Below are 16196 nucleotides of genomic sequence, written 5' to 3' on the forward strand. Positions count from 1 at the left end.
AGAGAGACCCCCAGGAGTGCCAAGCCATCTCCAGGAACACCTAGTGACATCGAATTGACTGGATCCATGGCCCTGACTATACCACGAGGAGCAACCATCTGAGCCTTGGCTCCACTGTCACCTGGATGATTGATCACCAGAGACACAGCCCCAATAGGAGAAAAAGATGGGTAGACCAGGTAAGAAAGAACACACTCAACACCACAAAGAGCAACACGACACCAACAAAAACTAGTGGTTCTACAACAACAAGACCTAAACAACCCAATATGCATGAAGCAGAAGAAAATTACCTAAAAATAACTTTAGGAAAACATTTGAGGCCCTTAAAGAGGAAATAAAAAATTCCCTCAAAGAAATGGAGGAAAAGACAAACATAAAATTGGAAGAAATCAACAAATCCCTTAAAGAAAACCAAGAAAAAGCAATCAAACACATGAAAGAAACGATTCAAGCCTTGAAAATCAAAATAGAGACAATACAGAAAACACAAACTGGGGGAATTCTGGAAATGGAAAATATGAAAAAACAATCAGGATCCACAAATGCAAGCATGAACAGCAGAATACAATAGATGGGAGAGATAATCTCAAGCACTGAATTTACAATAAAGAAAACAGACTCATCAGTTAAAGAAAACATTAAATCTAACAAAAGTTTACACAAAATATCCGGAAATATGGAACACCATGAAAACACAAAAGCTAAGAATAATAGGGATAAAAGAATAAGTCCAACTCAAAAGCACAGAAAATATATTCAACAAAATTATAGAGGAAAACTTAAACCTAAAGAAAGATATGTATATGAAGCTATGAAAAGTTTACAGAACACCAAATATACTGGATCAAGAAAAAAGGCCCCTTGCCATATAATAATCAAAACAGTAAACATACAAAATAAAGAAAGAATATTAAGAGCTGCAAATGAAAAAGGCCAAGTAACATATAAAGGCAGCCCTATCGGAATTACACCTGACTTCTCAACAGAAACAATGAAAGCCCAGAAGGTCCTAATCAAGCATTTTGCAAACATTAACAGACCGTGGATGCCAGCCCAGACTACTATATCCAGCAAAACTTTCAATCACCATAGATAGAGAAAACAAAATATTCCATGACAAAACCAGATTTAACCAATACCTAGTCACAAACCCAGTCCTTCACAAAGTATTAGAAGGAAAACTCTAATGCAAGGAAGTTAGCTAGACAGAAAATAGATGATCTCACAGCAGCAAATCCCAAAGAAAGGAAAACAAACACAAATAACATCACTAACAATGAAAACTAAAATAACAGGAACTAGCAATCACTGGTCATTAATATCCCTTAATATAAATGGACTCAACTCACCTGTAAAAAGACACAGGCTAACAGATTGAATAAGAAAAGAGAATCTATTCTTCTGCTGGATACAAGAAACACACTTCAAACTCAAAGACAGACATCAATCACCTCAAAGTAAAGGGTTGGGGAAAAAATTTCCAATCAAATAGACCTAAGAAACAAGCAGGTGTAGCTATCCTAATATCTAACAAAATAGACTTCAAACTAAAATCAGTTGAAAGAGACAAAGAAGGACATTTCATATTTGTCACAGGAAAAATCCATCAAGAGGAAATCTCAGGGGCTGGAGAGATGGCTCAGAGGTTAAGAGCACTGCCTGCTCTTCCAAAGGTGCTGAGTTCAATTCCCAGCAACCACATGGTGGCTCACAACCATCTGTAATGGGGTCTGGTGCCCTCTTCTGGCCTGCAGGTATACACACAGACAGAATATTGTATACATAATAAATAAATAATATTTTTTTTTAAAAAAAAAGAGGAAATCTCAATACTGAACGTCTATGCCCCAAATACAAGGGCACCCTCATGTGTAAAAGAAACACTACTAAAGTTTAAATCATACATTAAACCCCACACACTAATAGTGGGAGACTTCAACACTCCCCTCTCACCATTGGGCAGGTTACTCAGACAAAAAATGAATAAAGAAATAAGGGAACTAACAGGTCTTATGAATCAAATGGACTTGACGGACATCTATAGAACATTCCATCCAAACATAAAACAATGTACTTTCTTCTCAGCACCTCATGAAACCTTCTCAAAAACTGACCACAAACTAGGTAACAAAGCAAACCTCAACAGACACAAAAAGTTGGAATAGCCCCATATATCTTACCTGATCACCATGGCTTAAAATCAGAATTCAATAGCAACATTAATTTCAGAAAGCCCACAAACACATGGAAATCAAACAATGCTCACCTGAATCATCAATAGGTCAAGGAAGAAATAAAGGAAAAATTAAACACTTCCTAAAATTCAATGAAATGACCACACAACATACTCAAATTGATGGGACACAATGAAAGCAGTGTTAAGAAGAAAGTTCACTGCACTAAATGCCTACATAAAAAAGCAGGGAAAATCCCACACTAGTGAGTTAACAGAACACCTGAAAACTCTAGAACTAACAGAAGCAAACTCACCCAGGAGGACTAGACAGCAGGAAATAATCATATTGAGAACTGAAATCAACAAAATAGAAACAAAGACAACAAAACAAAGAATCAATGAGACAAAGAGTTGGCTCTTCAAGAAAATCAACAAAATAGGCAAACCTTTATCCAAACTAACCAAAAGCCACATAAAAAATATTCAAATTAACAAAATCAGAAATGAAAAGAGGGACATAACAACAGACACGGAGGAAATTCAGACAATCATCAGGTCATACTTTGAAAACCTACACTCCACAGAACTGGAAAACTTAAATAACGGACAATTTTCTAGATAAATATCATTTACCAAAATTAAATCAAGACCAGAGAAGTAAATTAAATAGACCTATAACTGCTGAAGAAATAGAAACAGTCATCAAAAGATTCCCAACCAAAAAAAGCCCACGACCAGATGGTTTCAGCTCAGAATTCTACAAGATTTTCAAAGAACAGATACCAATACTCCCCAAATTGTTCCACACAATAGAAACAGAAGGAACATTGCTAAACTCTTTTTATGAGGCTACAATTACCCTGATACCAAAACCACACAAAGACATTGCTAAGAAAGAGAATTACAGACCAATCTCACTCATGAACATTGATGCAAAAATACTCTAAATAATACTGGCAAGCCGAATCCAAGAACACATCAGAAAAATCATCCACCATGATCAAGTCAGCTTCATCCCAAAGATGCAGGGATGGTTCAACATACAAAAATCTGTCAATGTAATCCACCATATAAATAAACTGGAAAAAACCCTACATGATCATCTCATTAGATGCTGAAAAAGTCTTCAACAAAATACAAGATCCCTTCATGATAAAGGTCTTGGAGAGAGTAGAAATACAAGAAATATATCTAAACATAATAAAGGCAATACACAGAAAGCCAACAGTCAAAATCAAACTAAATGGAAAGAAACTCAAAAGCAATCCCACTGAAATCAGGAACAAGACAAAGATGTCCACTTTCTCCATATCTATTCAATACAGCACTTGAGGTTCTAGCTAGAGCAAAAAGACAACAAAAGGAGATCAAGGAGATACAAACCGGAAAAGAAGAAGTCAATCTCTCACTATTTGCTGATGATATGTATGATAGTTTACATAAGTGACCCCAAAAAGTTGACCAAGGAACTTCTACAACTCATAAACACCTTCAGTAATGTAGCAGGATACAAGATTAACTCAAAAAAATCAGCAGCCCTCCTTTACATGGATAATAAATGGGCTGAGAAAGGAATCAGAGAAACAGCACCCTTCACAATATCAACAAATAACATAAAATATCTCAGAGTAACTCTAACCAAACAAATGGAAGACCTGTATGACAAGAACTTTAAGTCTTGGAAGAAAGAAACTGAAGAAGACACCAGAAAATGGAAAGATCTCCCATGCTCTTTTGGTAGGTAGAATTAACATAGTAAAAACAGCAATTTTACCAAAAGCAATCTACAGATTCAATACAAAACTCTTCAAAATCCCAGCAAAATTCTTCACAGAACTCGAAAGAATAATATTCAACTTTATATGGAAAAGCAAAAAACCCAGGAGAGCCAAAACAATCCTGTACAATAAAGGAACTTCTGGAGGCATCACAATCCCTGACTTCAAACTCTACTACAAAGCTACAGTACTGAATACAGCCTGGTATTGGCATAGAAACAGACATGGATGGAGCTAAAAAAAAACATTATTTTGAGTAAAGTAACCCAGACACAGAAAGACAATTATCACATGTACTCATTCATAGGTGATTTTAAAACATAAAGCAAAGAAAACCAGCCTACAAACCACAATCCCAGAGAACTATGAGGACACTAAGAGAGACTTACATAGATCTAATCTACATGAAAAGTAGAAAAAGTCAAGATCTCCTGAGTAAATCTGGAGCATGGGGACCTTGGGGAAGGGCTGAAGGGGGAAGGGGAGAGGTAGGGAGGGGAGCAGAGAAAAATGTAGAGCTCAATAAAAATCAATTAAAAAAGAGAGAGAAAGAAAAAAACAGACAGGAGAACCAATGGAACCAAATCAAAGACACAGTTATCAATCCACTCACCTTAGAACACCTGATTTTTGATAAAGAAGCAAAATATATAACATGGAAAAAAGAAAGCAAATGGAGCTGGCATAAGTGGATATCAACATGTAGAAGAATGAAAATAGATCCATATCTATTGTCATGCACAAAACTCAAGTCCAAATGGATCAAAGACCTCCACATAAAACCAAACACACTGAACCTCATAGAAGAGAAAGTGGAAAGTACATTTGTACGCATTAGCACAGGAGACCACTTTCTAAATATAACCCCAGTAGCACAGACACAAGTTTTTTTGGCCAATGGCTTATCAGAGCAAAGCCAGGCGGGAAATCCGAACAGAGATATATACAGAGAATAGGTAGAGTCTAGGAGATGCTATGTAGTTGCCAAAAGAGAAAGACATCAGATGCCAGTCAGAACCTTACCAGTAGGACACAGACTTGTGGTGATTCACAGATTAATAGAAATGGGTTAACTTAAGACATACAAGTTAGCTAGAAATATGCATAAGCTATTGGTCAAACAGTGTTGTAATTTCTTTAAAAAGGCAGATTCATCAATTCCTCCCCTGCAACTGTCCTTCACCCTGTGGCCAGGCTGTGTAATCCCCTCCTGCAGGAAGCTCCACCTTCCTTACTCTAAAGTAGCCATGAAGTAGCCACTCTCCTTGGTCCCCATGGAAAGAGAAGAGCTGCTGATGATTTGGCTTTTGCTCCAATGCCACCCCAATGTCAGCTGCAATGCTGGTTAAAGCAGTTTCTGTGGTCTAGATATTAGAAGCTGTGGTTTTACTGTATGGGATGCAAAAACCGAGTTAATGGGGTCAAGCTGACCAGAAGGGTCCTGCCTACAGCTAGTAGAGGCAGCCTGTAGCTGTGGCTAAGTAGGGGAAGGGAGGCCTCCAGCTTCCTTCCTTTTCTTTTCAGCACTTTCACAAGCACTGCCAGTCATCATTACTACATTCCTCAATTATTATTATTTAAAAGATTTACTTATATATTAGGTATACAGTGTTCTGCCTGCATGACTGCCTGCAGGCCAGAAGAGGGCACCAGGGCTCATTATAGATGGTTGTGAGCCACCATGTGGTTGCTGGGAATTGAACTCAAGACCTCTGGAAGAGCAGCCAATGCTCTTAACCTCTGAGCCACTTCTCCAACCTCCAACTATGATGAATACCTATGATTGTAGGTAACATTCTTTTTTTTTCTTTTACTGAAAACGGATTTTAAAATCTGTTTAAATTTTGTATGCAATATATTCTGAGACAGTTTCCCCTCCACCCTGCTCCTCCCAGTTTACGCACCTCCCCACTCACTCAGAACCACAACATTTCTGTCTCTCCTTAGGAAACAAACAGCCGTCTAAGGAACAATAATAACATAAAATAAACAATGGAAACCTAATACGGTAGTAATCCAGAACACCAGAATCTGAAACACATCCAAAGTCCAAACTTAAATTTTGGTGTGTTCATTCAGGTTTAGGAACACATCTGACTTCAAGATTTTTGAATTACAAATATTTCAGTCAGTGACTTCTATGTAAAACTCCCAAATCCAAGCTCAGTGTGCTGATACATGCTTTAATTCCAGCACTCAAGAGAAGAGGCAGGGCAGTGGTGGCGCACGCCTTTAGTCCCAGCACTCAATAGGCAGAGGCAGGAGGATCTCTGTGAGTTCAAGGCCAGCCTGGTCTACAAAACGAATTTCAGGGCAGCCTGAGCTACAACACAGAGAAACCCTGTCTTGAAAAAAACAAAGAGACAGAAAAAGACAGATCTCTGAGCTTGAGGTCAGCTAGGGCTACATAGGGAAACTCTTGTCTGAAATAAATAAATCTCCCAAATCCAAAAATTTCTAATATTCATGAGCTAATTACAAAAAGCTTCAGAATATGACACTGTCTATCTAGTCTAAGCATCGCAAATATTGGTGTATTTTCTCCCACACACTCAGACCCGAGCTCCACAGGCGAGGCATCCTGTCTTCACGCCTGTGTCTTCAGTGACTGCCACAGCAGTGGGATGCTAGAAATGATCAAATGCCACAGCAATGGAAAACTGCAACTGGCTCCGATCTGAGCACTCACCTCCACCTGAGTGACATTGACGACCAAGGCCACCACCATTAGCACTGCAAACAGACAGCAGAAGACTCGTAGTTTGAAGAAAGTGGTCCACATTGTCCGGCTGTGTCCTGATGACCCATGGCCGACACCATGCTACTTCCACCTTCAAAGCTCCATGTTGTCGTCGTTTGAGCTGCGGATGCGTGTTCGGTTTAATTTGCTTCTAGTCTGCCAGCGATTGTAAGAGTTCTGCCGAGGAGAGACTGCAATGGTTCAAGAGGCATGTTTTCCTTCAGTAAACAAGAGACATGAAAGTCTAACCAGCTGTAACAGAAAGAAAAGTCCATTCTCTCCCCTGGGCCTTACGTCACAGAGACAAAGCAAAGGGCCTGGGAACAGTAATACCTTATCTCCAGATAACGGCTTCAGTTTCTTCTTCCAACCCCAAGCTTCGATTCAGAGATGCTAATAATTACCTTATTAACTATTTACCTGAGAAATTTAATGGAAAAAAGTCTTCAAATTCGGAAATTATGAAATAAAAGTAAACGTTAAATTTCTAGAGTTCTAAGTAAAACCACCTCACTTCCCTTATAGCTTAAGTTATATAGCATCACCATGTTCGTTAGCTGTAAAGAGTGTTAGGAGGCCTTGTGTTTTTATACAGAGTCCCAGAACCCTGTGAGAACCATCCTGACCCACTGGAAAGCCAGAACACCACAATCTCCCCAGCAAGACATCAAACGACCTTTGGGTTTACAGCTTCCGACAGGTGGTCCTTTAGTCCTTCAGGGAAGAGATAAGGTATAAGAAGAAAGACACCTGTTCTGAAGACACTTAGCTTGAAGAATTTATAAGAGGTCCTGGTTCTTTTATCACAGATGTTTAGGGGCAAAGGACTAGAGTCTCCTAACAAATTCAAAATGTTCTTTCCAGTTGCTGCTTTTATGTTGTTGCTACGGTTGCTGGGTTTGGGGGGGGGGGGGAGAAGTGCTGCAAATCAGTAATGATTTTAATTATTTTTTTACTCAGATAAACATAAGTTTATAAGACTTATAAAATTGCCATAACTTCTTTTTTTATAGCAGGAAACAGATATCTGCACACCTTATGTGTTGGCAGAAAGAATAATACACGCCTTTAAACCCAGCACTCGGGAAGCAAAGACAAGCAGATCTTTTATGAGTTCAGGCCAGCCTGATCTACAGAGTGAGTTCCAGAACACCTGGGGCAGTTACACGGATAAATGTTGTCTCAAAAAAACAAATACCAAAAAAAAAAGAGTACACAACATTTTCCAAGAAGAAAAACCCAAGAAACATTTGCTCTGCTCTGATCTCTTTCCTTCTAAAAAACAACAATTCAGTAGAAAATGGAGGAATTTCTGTAGAGACTCTAATTTTCTTCTAGTGTACCATGGGAATTCTTGTTTCAAGAATGGCTTAATTTCTATATCAGTGTAAGGCCATTCTGTTACTTTCTGTAAAGCGAAAACTGAAGCACCCATGGACGAGGCACTGTAGCATCAAAGTCTTGAAGGAAAGCTAGACTTCTCTCTCATCTGCGATATCCTTTCTCCTCCCTCTCCCTCGTCCCTCTTCCTTCCTTCCCTCCCTCCCTCCCTCCCTCCCTCCCTCCCTCCCTCCCTCCCTCCCTCCCTCCCTCCCTCTCTCTCTCTCTCTCTCTCTCTCTCTCTCTCTCTCTCTCTCTCTCTCTCCTGCTGCTGCTGCTGCACACTTCCACCAAAAAGACATGTAAGGAAGTAACTGTCTGTTTCTAAAACAGAAAAAGTGCTCTTTGAAGTGACATTTTCTGTTGAGGGACACCTTGAATCTCATTCCAGTTCTGTTCTTTACTTTTGCTCTCTGCAAGTGAATTTTATTTATACCTTCACATGTCAACCCCTTAGCTGCTGCTGCCTTTACGTATGCCTACATCTTGTGGCTTGGGCACTTTGGCATTGCCTGTATTGAAACCCTTATTAATGTTTACTGATACTCATTTTTATCTTCTTTTTTATTGTATTGCCCTGAAATTCAGACTTGAGTTGACATCATCTTCGGAATTTAGAAGGGGCAGAGGCAGTCCTGATTAATCTACATTATCATCTATTACTTAAAACTTTTATACTTTTTAATTTTTTTTAATTTACATTTGTGTGTGTTTGTGCCACAGTGCGCATGAGGAGGTCAGAGGACAGTTGACAAGAGTTGGTTCTCTCCTTCTACCATGTGTGGCCCGAGAACTAAACTTAGGTCACTGATTCTGAAGGCAAGAACCACGGGGTCAGCCCTCACCTGTGACTTCGCTGGACATCCTCGCCCCAGCTACCGCGACCAATATTTTTCTCTGCTCGGTCATTGGATGTTGTCCTGGAAAGCGTGACCAGAATCACTCTCCTTACTGTTTAGAGGTTGGACAAAAATAACTGCCTTTCCCCAACTCCCGCTTCTGCCGCCTCTGAACAGGTCCCTGGCACTCTCACGCCGCAGGCTTCGGCTCTGCACCAGCACTGGCAATGTTTCCACTCTCTGGGCCAGAGCTGCTAGCGGCTGTTTCCAGCACCCGCTGCTCCAGTCGCCTGTGGCTGCAAATCAAATACACGCGACTACAGACCTTGTGAGAGAAAGTGTATACACTTAAAAACAGGTAAGAGATGGTGTTTGGTGTAAGCCAGAGGGCGTGGCTACCTTAAACACTTAAGCTCTTCACTTATTAGAAATGATTATTCCTTAAAAGGGGGCCAGTGAGACGACTCAGGGGGTCAAGGTGCTGGCTGGAAAGCCCAACAGCCTGCGTTCGATAACCAGAACCCACAAGGGAGAAGGAGAGAACTGACTCCTAGAAGCTGTCCTTGAACCTCTGCGTGTCACACACACACACACACACACACACACACACACACACGCACGCACGCACGCATGCACGCACACACGCACGCACGCGCACAAACGCGCACACACACACACATGAACACGCACACATGCACACACACGAACACACAGAGAGAGGAAGGGGGAGAGAATTTTAAAAATGAGAACATTAAGTGCTATACAGTCCATATGAATTGGGAACTATAAAGTCAATGACGTACAGCAAAAGTAACACACATACAGAATGAAAATCCCCAAAACAGCGAGTATATAACTGATATTTGATACCGGTAAACAGAGAGGTACCGGTATTTTGCTCTCATGGAGGATTTCTTGGAGGGTAGCCACAGACAAAGATGGAAAGAGTGCATGATGAGAATTTGAAGTAGCTCACAATAGTTCGATTGCATCATCCCTCCCCTTGGCTTTCTGCTGGACCTAGAAGCCCTTATTCCCACTCCTCCACTCCACCTGTCCGGGCCATTATCATCCCACAAGAACCATGTCGGCTCTTCCCCAGCCCAGCTGCAGAGTGGGGACAAGGCTAAACTGAACCCCACGTATCTTCACTTCTTAGCAGCTCACTCTGTATGTGTTTCTAATTGCTCCAGTCAGGACCATACTTTATGAAAGTAAAGAAGCTGGGCCACAGTGGCGCACACCTTTAAGTCCAGCACTCGGGAGGTAGAGGCAGGCGGATCTCTGTGAGTTCGAGGCCAGCCTGGTCTACAAAAGCTAGTTCCAAGACAGGCTTCAAAGCTACAGAGAAACCCTGTCTCAAAAATCCAAAAGAAAGAGAGAGAGAGAGAGAGAGAGAGAGAGAGGAGAGAGAGAGAGAGAGAGAGAGGAAAGTAAAGAAGCTGGGGCTGGATGGAGAGATCTCAGTAATTAAGAGCACTGACTGCTCTTCCAGAGGACCCAAGTTCAATTCCCAGCACTCACATGGCCAGTAACTACTGTCTGTAATTCTTAAGATCTGACACCCTCACACAGACATGCACGCAGGCACCAATGCACATAAAATAAAAATAAATTTTAAAAATTAAAAAAATAAAGAAGCTATATATCAGAATAAAAGCAACTCAAGGATAATATTTCTTATTTTTTCCCCATTTTTTAAGATGTGTTTTTGTTGGTGTTATTTGAAACTCACTCTGTAGACCAGATTTGCCTAGAACTCATAGAGATCCCCCTGCCTCTGCTTCCCAGGTGCTGGGATTAAAGGCGTGCAGCACAGTGCCTGGTCTACTGTATTAAGTTTCCAATTCTCCCACAGTATTAGCTTTTTACACGAGTCAACCCGTGAAACAAACATTGCAGAGGTGCATTCTGTAACACACCATGCTGAGGGCCAGAAAATCTCTTTTAAAAGTTGACATTCATATTAGAGTGAGTTAGTGCCTGGGCTGGGGATATAAGTGATAGAGTACTTGCCTCTAATGCACGATCCTGGGTTCTGGAGAGAGGAAGGGGAGAGAAGACACGAGATGGAAAAGGCAATAAGTCCACCCTCCTAAACAGCGCCACACAAAACCCAAATTGGACAGGCTGCTGAATGCCAGTCAAAGGCACAGCTAGTTAAAAATTATTAAAACTGTTTGCTGCTAGAAGGATTCGCAGAACACATAACGAAGCTACTTGCTTCTTTCTCTCAGGAACAGTACAGGGGGTAGTTGACTGATTATGCTGTTCTTTGATCGGCTCCTGCCTGCAATTAGTATATATGCTGGCTGAGAAATAAACTCGGGGCTCGGTGGTATTGACCTTCAGACCTCTTGGATCTATCCTGTGTTTTCTGTCTTAATTTCTTTCAATCTGCCATTTCCTTGATTCTCATGGCCCTTTCCTGGTACCATGGCTGACTTTGTTGGAGCCAGCTCTGACACAAAACAAAACAAAAAACTGAAGTTTTAAAATATTGAGAAACAGCCAGGCATGATGACACACCACTTTAGTCCCAGCACCCGGGAAGCAGAAGCAAGTAGATCTCTGTAAGTACAAGGCCAGCCTGGTCTACACAGTGAATTCCAGGATAGCCTGGGTTATGAAGAGAAACTCTGCCTCAACAAACAAACAAATAAAAAAAGAACTCGAGATTTAACAGAGGAAGTTGGACAGAAAGAAATGGAGATCCATTCAAGCCCAAGACGAAATGTGAACACATGAAGCAGGACTCCTTTCTGTGGCTCCCATTTCTCCATCATATACTTCCACATCAAATGACCCAAAGTGCTGACTCACCTAGACCTTCTCAATCCGAGTGCCTCACAGCAGGACCCAGTACATTCATGGAGGCTGCGTGGCAAATGGAAAAGCTTAGTAAGTCAAACAGTAAGTGCTATAAGGGCGAAAAATAGGTCATTGCAAATTAACAATCATTGTGGAAACTTTTAAATATGAGGCCCTGGGCCCATACAATAAATTATACCAGAATCTACGGGAATAGGATTGATACTCCTGTTCATTAATGGTCCCTTGATAGCTATAGTCTACAGTCAAGTAGAAGAACCATAAACAGAGTGGCCAGGGGGTATTACTTACAACAGTTCGTAAGGGCTGGTGGTACTAAAATGAATTTTGAATTGTGCCTTCCTGCGTTCTTTTGGGACAGTTCGATTCTGGGGCACTTGGGACAACCATTCCCTCTTCGGTGCCCTATCCCTTCGTTTCCTTATTCAGTAACAAATTACAGCACTTTATCAACCCAGGGGAGATAAAAGAATAACAGACATGGAAAGAAGATAGCAAACCCAGTCAAAAGGGGGCAGAGCCCAGCATTGCAGAGTTAAAGTATGGTGTGCCATCCCCTTCAGAGGAATCAGACAGCCACAAGAGTCTAGGCATTCTGCCAGCTTCAAACACACCCTGTTCCAAATGACAAATAATGACAATGGGAGGAGGGCACGACCACCCGAGCAGTGTGGTTCTTTATCTGTTGGAAATATGGTAACATTCTTCCTTCGAAGTAAATGATGAAAGGCAAGGGGGGAATTACAATTTCATGTTCATTATGCAAAATTCTGCCTCGTAATCCCCTTAGTACCACTGCCCTTCTGGATTTGGATCAAGGAGAAAGTAAAAAATTCAACATTACACTGAGTCCCGTGACATACTCGTTTCTCCCTTTATGGTTACCCTGATGTGTTCAAAACTGCATCTCAGTAAGGCCACACTAGTCCAAAGTATCACAGGACAACCAGCCAAGAGACAGCTGGCTCCCAGGGCAGCGATGAGACAAGTGATAACGGCTGAGAGCTGTGTAGCCAAGCTCTCTGCACCGGGTGTAAGAAAAGAAAGGCGTTACGGGGTGGGAGGGGGTACAGGGGCTTGGCTGCGTTCTCGGGTGCGGGCCACCTCAGATGTCAGCTACCGGGTGCAGCGGCGCTGGAGCAAGTGAAGAAACTGAGGATGGAGATGCCCAACCTCGCCCCGCCCCATCTCTGCAGCGGCTGGGATCCTCTGGTCCCCGGCTGCCGCAGCCCAGGGCTTGAGGATCTTGCCTGCGCTTTCCTTCGGGGCCTCTGCTCTGGGGCCTTGACACGCAATCCGGACTCCCGGAGCCGCAGCTCCCCACACCGGGCTGGAGTCGCCAGGGACGCGTGGTGGAGGGGTCTCGCGTGGAACACAGGGCTCAGCAGCCGAGGGGCGCACGAGGCACGCGGCACCTGGCGCTCCCGGGACAAGCTCCGCCCCGCTCCTTGCACAGTCGCAGCTCGCACTCACCGGGTCTCGAGTCTCACCCGCAGCACGCCCTTCGAAAGGATGTGAACGCCCCGATCGGTGGCCTCTGCACCAGGCCGTTCTTTCCCGGCTTCCTGACCCGGCTACGGCGCCTCACCCCCGACCCCCGGCTACGATTGGTCCGACTACGGGAGGGGCGGGGCAGGGATGTTGACGGACAGCCGCGCAAGCAGGGTGCTGTGCCCAGAGGCGAGGACAAGGAGTTGGCACCGCCTGTGCTACCCGGCGCCACGGGGCTCTTGTACTCTTGTGACTATGCCCCTCCTGCACTCTGGCCCGAGGGCTGGTCCTCTCTGGAGACTCAAATACTAAGGACCTTGGATATCAGCGTTTCCCTAGAGCTTCCCTCAGCAGGATTTTCTCTGCCCGAGAACTAGCCACAAAGCAGTCCCTGCAGCAGTGGAGTTGCTGGTCCCAGAGAAACAGGGTTCGCAGGAGCATGAAGATAGCAGGGCCTTGAAGCTTCTTTCTTTGAAGTTAGTCTCTTGGCAAAAGTGCCAAAATACTCCACTCAACTCCACCCTCAATTCTTGATTATCCTAGTTTGGACATTTAACTGGAGCAATGTCAGCAGCAGCTTGGGGAAACTGAGGCGCTGAGAAGAGTGCCTAGAGGATTGGAGAGCCTATGTGGGACAAAAGACATCTGGCTCAGCTGTGTTTCTCAAAAGTTCAGTTCATAAAGCATAGTAGGGTTAGTCCTTTAACCCGAGAAAAATGTTGGAGGTAGGGAGACCTGCTGCCAGACTGTGCTCCCAGGTTGAAGAAGAGTTAATATGAATTACAACTGGCATTAATTATCTTGATACTTATTGATGACAGTGCTATAAGAGCCTGAGATCAGGAAGGACTCAAGCTAGGAACTAAGAGAGTGGTAGAATCTTTCTCTGGTGTGTACAAGGGTCTAGGCTTGATCCCCGTTGTCACCATCAGCTGGCTGAACAGGTTTCCATTTTCTCAGGCATGCACTGGGCAGCAGTGAGTGGCAACAAGTGGCATCCTTTATTGTTTGTCTCTGTCCATGCCTTGAGTATCAAAATCCTCCTAGTGTTATAGACCTTGATCAGAACCCTTAGCCCTTGACAAGCGGCCTGTATTACAACTCTCAGCCTGGGGTCTGTGACCTTCTGGCCTGGGATTTGCTAGCTCTCTGCTTCTAGAGACCAGGACTAGCATGTTGTCTTCCTTAGTTCCTTACAGCTTTCAGTTCTGGTTTTTCTACTTCCACTTCCTGTCTTCCTGCCCTGGAGGTTCTTCAGCTGTTCAAAGCTTCCTGGGCTGTCAGGTAAGCCACTGCCTGACCGTTTCCACAACTTGATAACTGTTGCTGGCCTGACACTGGGTACTATGTCCTCTGTTGGGACTACCTTCTGGGACCAGGGCACCCACCACAGCTCCAGAGTTTTGAGTCAGCTGGGTATAGTAGCGCACATCTTTAGTCCCAGTACTTGGGAAACAGAGGCAGGCGGATCTCGATCAGTTCAAGGCCAAAATGGTCTACATAGTGAGTTCCAGGAGAGCCAGAACTACACAAGAAGACCCTGTCTCAAGAAAAGGAAAGAAGGAAAGAAGAGAGGGAGGAAGGGAGGGAGGGAGAGAGGGAGGGAAGAAGGGAAGAAGGGAAGAAGGGAAGAAGGGAAGAAGGGAGAAAGGGGAAAGGAAAGGAAAGGAAAGGAAAGGAAAGGAAAGGAAAGGAAAGGAAAGGAAAGAAAAGAAAAGGAAAGAGGGAGTATGAGATGCCAGGCAAGGCCTGTCATGATCACTTAGGCAAAGGCATCATATGTTGTGTGCAGAAATAAGCAAGGATCAGGCCAGGCGGTGGTGGCACACACCTTTGATCCCAGCACTTGGGAGGCAGAGGTAGGTGGATCTCTGTGAGTTTGAGGCCAGTCTGGTCTATGAACCAAGTTCTGGGACAGCAAGGATTGTTACACGGGGAAATCCTGTCTCAAAAAATAAAATAAAATAAAATAAAATAAATCAAGGATCACTAGCCAAAGGGCATCTGTTAGTGACTTGGAAAGGCAGACACCTCCACGGGCAAAGGCCTGTGTGAATACACCTTTACTGTATCCATTCCTTTATTCTCAGCTAAAACTTTTTGATTCAGGGATGGAGAGATGGCTCAGTGGTTAAGAGCATCCAGGGTGAGTTCCCAGCACCTACGTGGTGTCCCACAACTACTTGTAGCTCCAGTTCCAAAGAATCTAATACCTCCCTCTGGCCTCTATAAACACACACATGTGGTGACACATCAAACTAAACACCCATACAAATAAAATAAAAATACATCTTTAAATTAAAAAAAAGAACAGCAAGGGGCTGGAGAGATGGTTCGGCAGTTGGCTCTCCCAAAGGACACAGGTTCAATTCCCAGCACCCACATGGCAGCTCACAACTGTCTGTAACCCCAGTTCCAGGGAATCTGACACCCTCATACCAAACGCACATAAAATAAAGTTAAATATTTTTTAAAAACAGCCAAACTGTCATCCAAAAAATTTTTACAAAACTTTATAGAGCAACTGAGCATGCCCAGAGGCATTTCTGCCCATCACTGTAACATGACCTAGAGTTAAGTACACCTAAAATAACGTGTGTCTACCATTTCTTTTAAACTAGGACTTTAACCTGATCATGTCCAGGAATGTACTCCTTAATGCACTGAGTGTGCTTCCCAGTGGACTCACCCTCCTAGGAATACGCAGAGATGCCTTGGATAAAATCCCCATGCTTCTTTTGTTGAGAGAGAGTGGGGCTGTGGAACCAATGACTCTCATACTTTCTTTGTACAATGTTAGCACTCTGGACTTTCTGAACTAAAACCTGTTCTAACTTCACCGACACATGGGCACAATAACCGTCATAACACTGAAATAACCAGCTGTCACATGCAAAGGTATAAACTTTTATTTAAGATTAGACAAACTCAAGTACAAACAGAAAGTACAACATAAC

At 43.1% G+C, this 16196-nt stretch overlaps 1 protein-coding gene across 2 annotated transcripts in view; it reads right to left on the minus strand.

Moving 5' to 3' along the window:
• The window catches only part of Nxpe3 (neurexophilin and PC-esterase domain family member 3), a 53962-nt gene extending 40655 nt beyond the window's left edge, over positions 1 to 13307 (minus strand). The window contains exons 1-3 of one of the 2 annotated variants that reach the window (XM_038345973.1): positions 13222 to 13307; positions 11740 to 11793; positions 6647 to 6888 (exon numbers count right to left, since the gene is read on the minus strand). In XM_038345973.1, the coding sequence (XP_038201901.1) occupies positions 6647 to 6739 (93 nt within the window). In that variant the 5' untranslated portion in view covers positions 6740 to 6888; positions 11740 to 11793; positions 13222 to 13307. Of the gene's footprint in view, positions 1 to 6646; positions 6916 to 7030; positions 7071 to 11739; positions 11794 to 13221 lie in introns of those variants that run through there. The other variant, XM_038345974.1, reaches the window with a different exon arrangement.
• Between the last annotated feature and the right edge of the window lie 2889 nt (positions 13308 to 16196).

The sequence above is a fragment of the Arvicola amphibius genome, chromosome 10 (genome assembly GCF_903992535.2).
Source record: "Arvicola amphibius chromosome 10, mArvAmp1.2, whole genome shotgun sequence".
In the NCBI taxonomy this organism is placed as follows: domain Eukaryota; kingdom Metazoa; phylum Chordata; class Mammalia; order Rodentia; family Cricetidae; genus Arvicola; species Arvicola amphibius.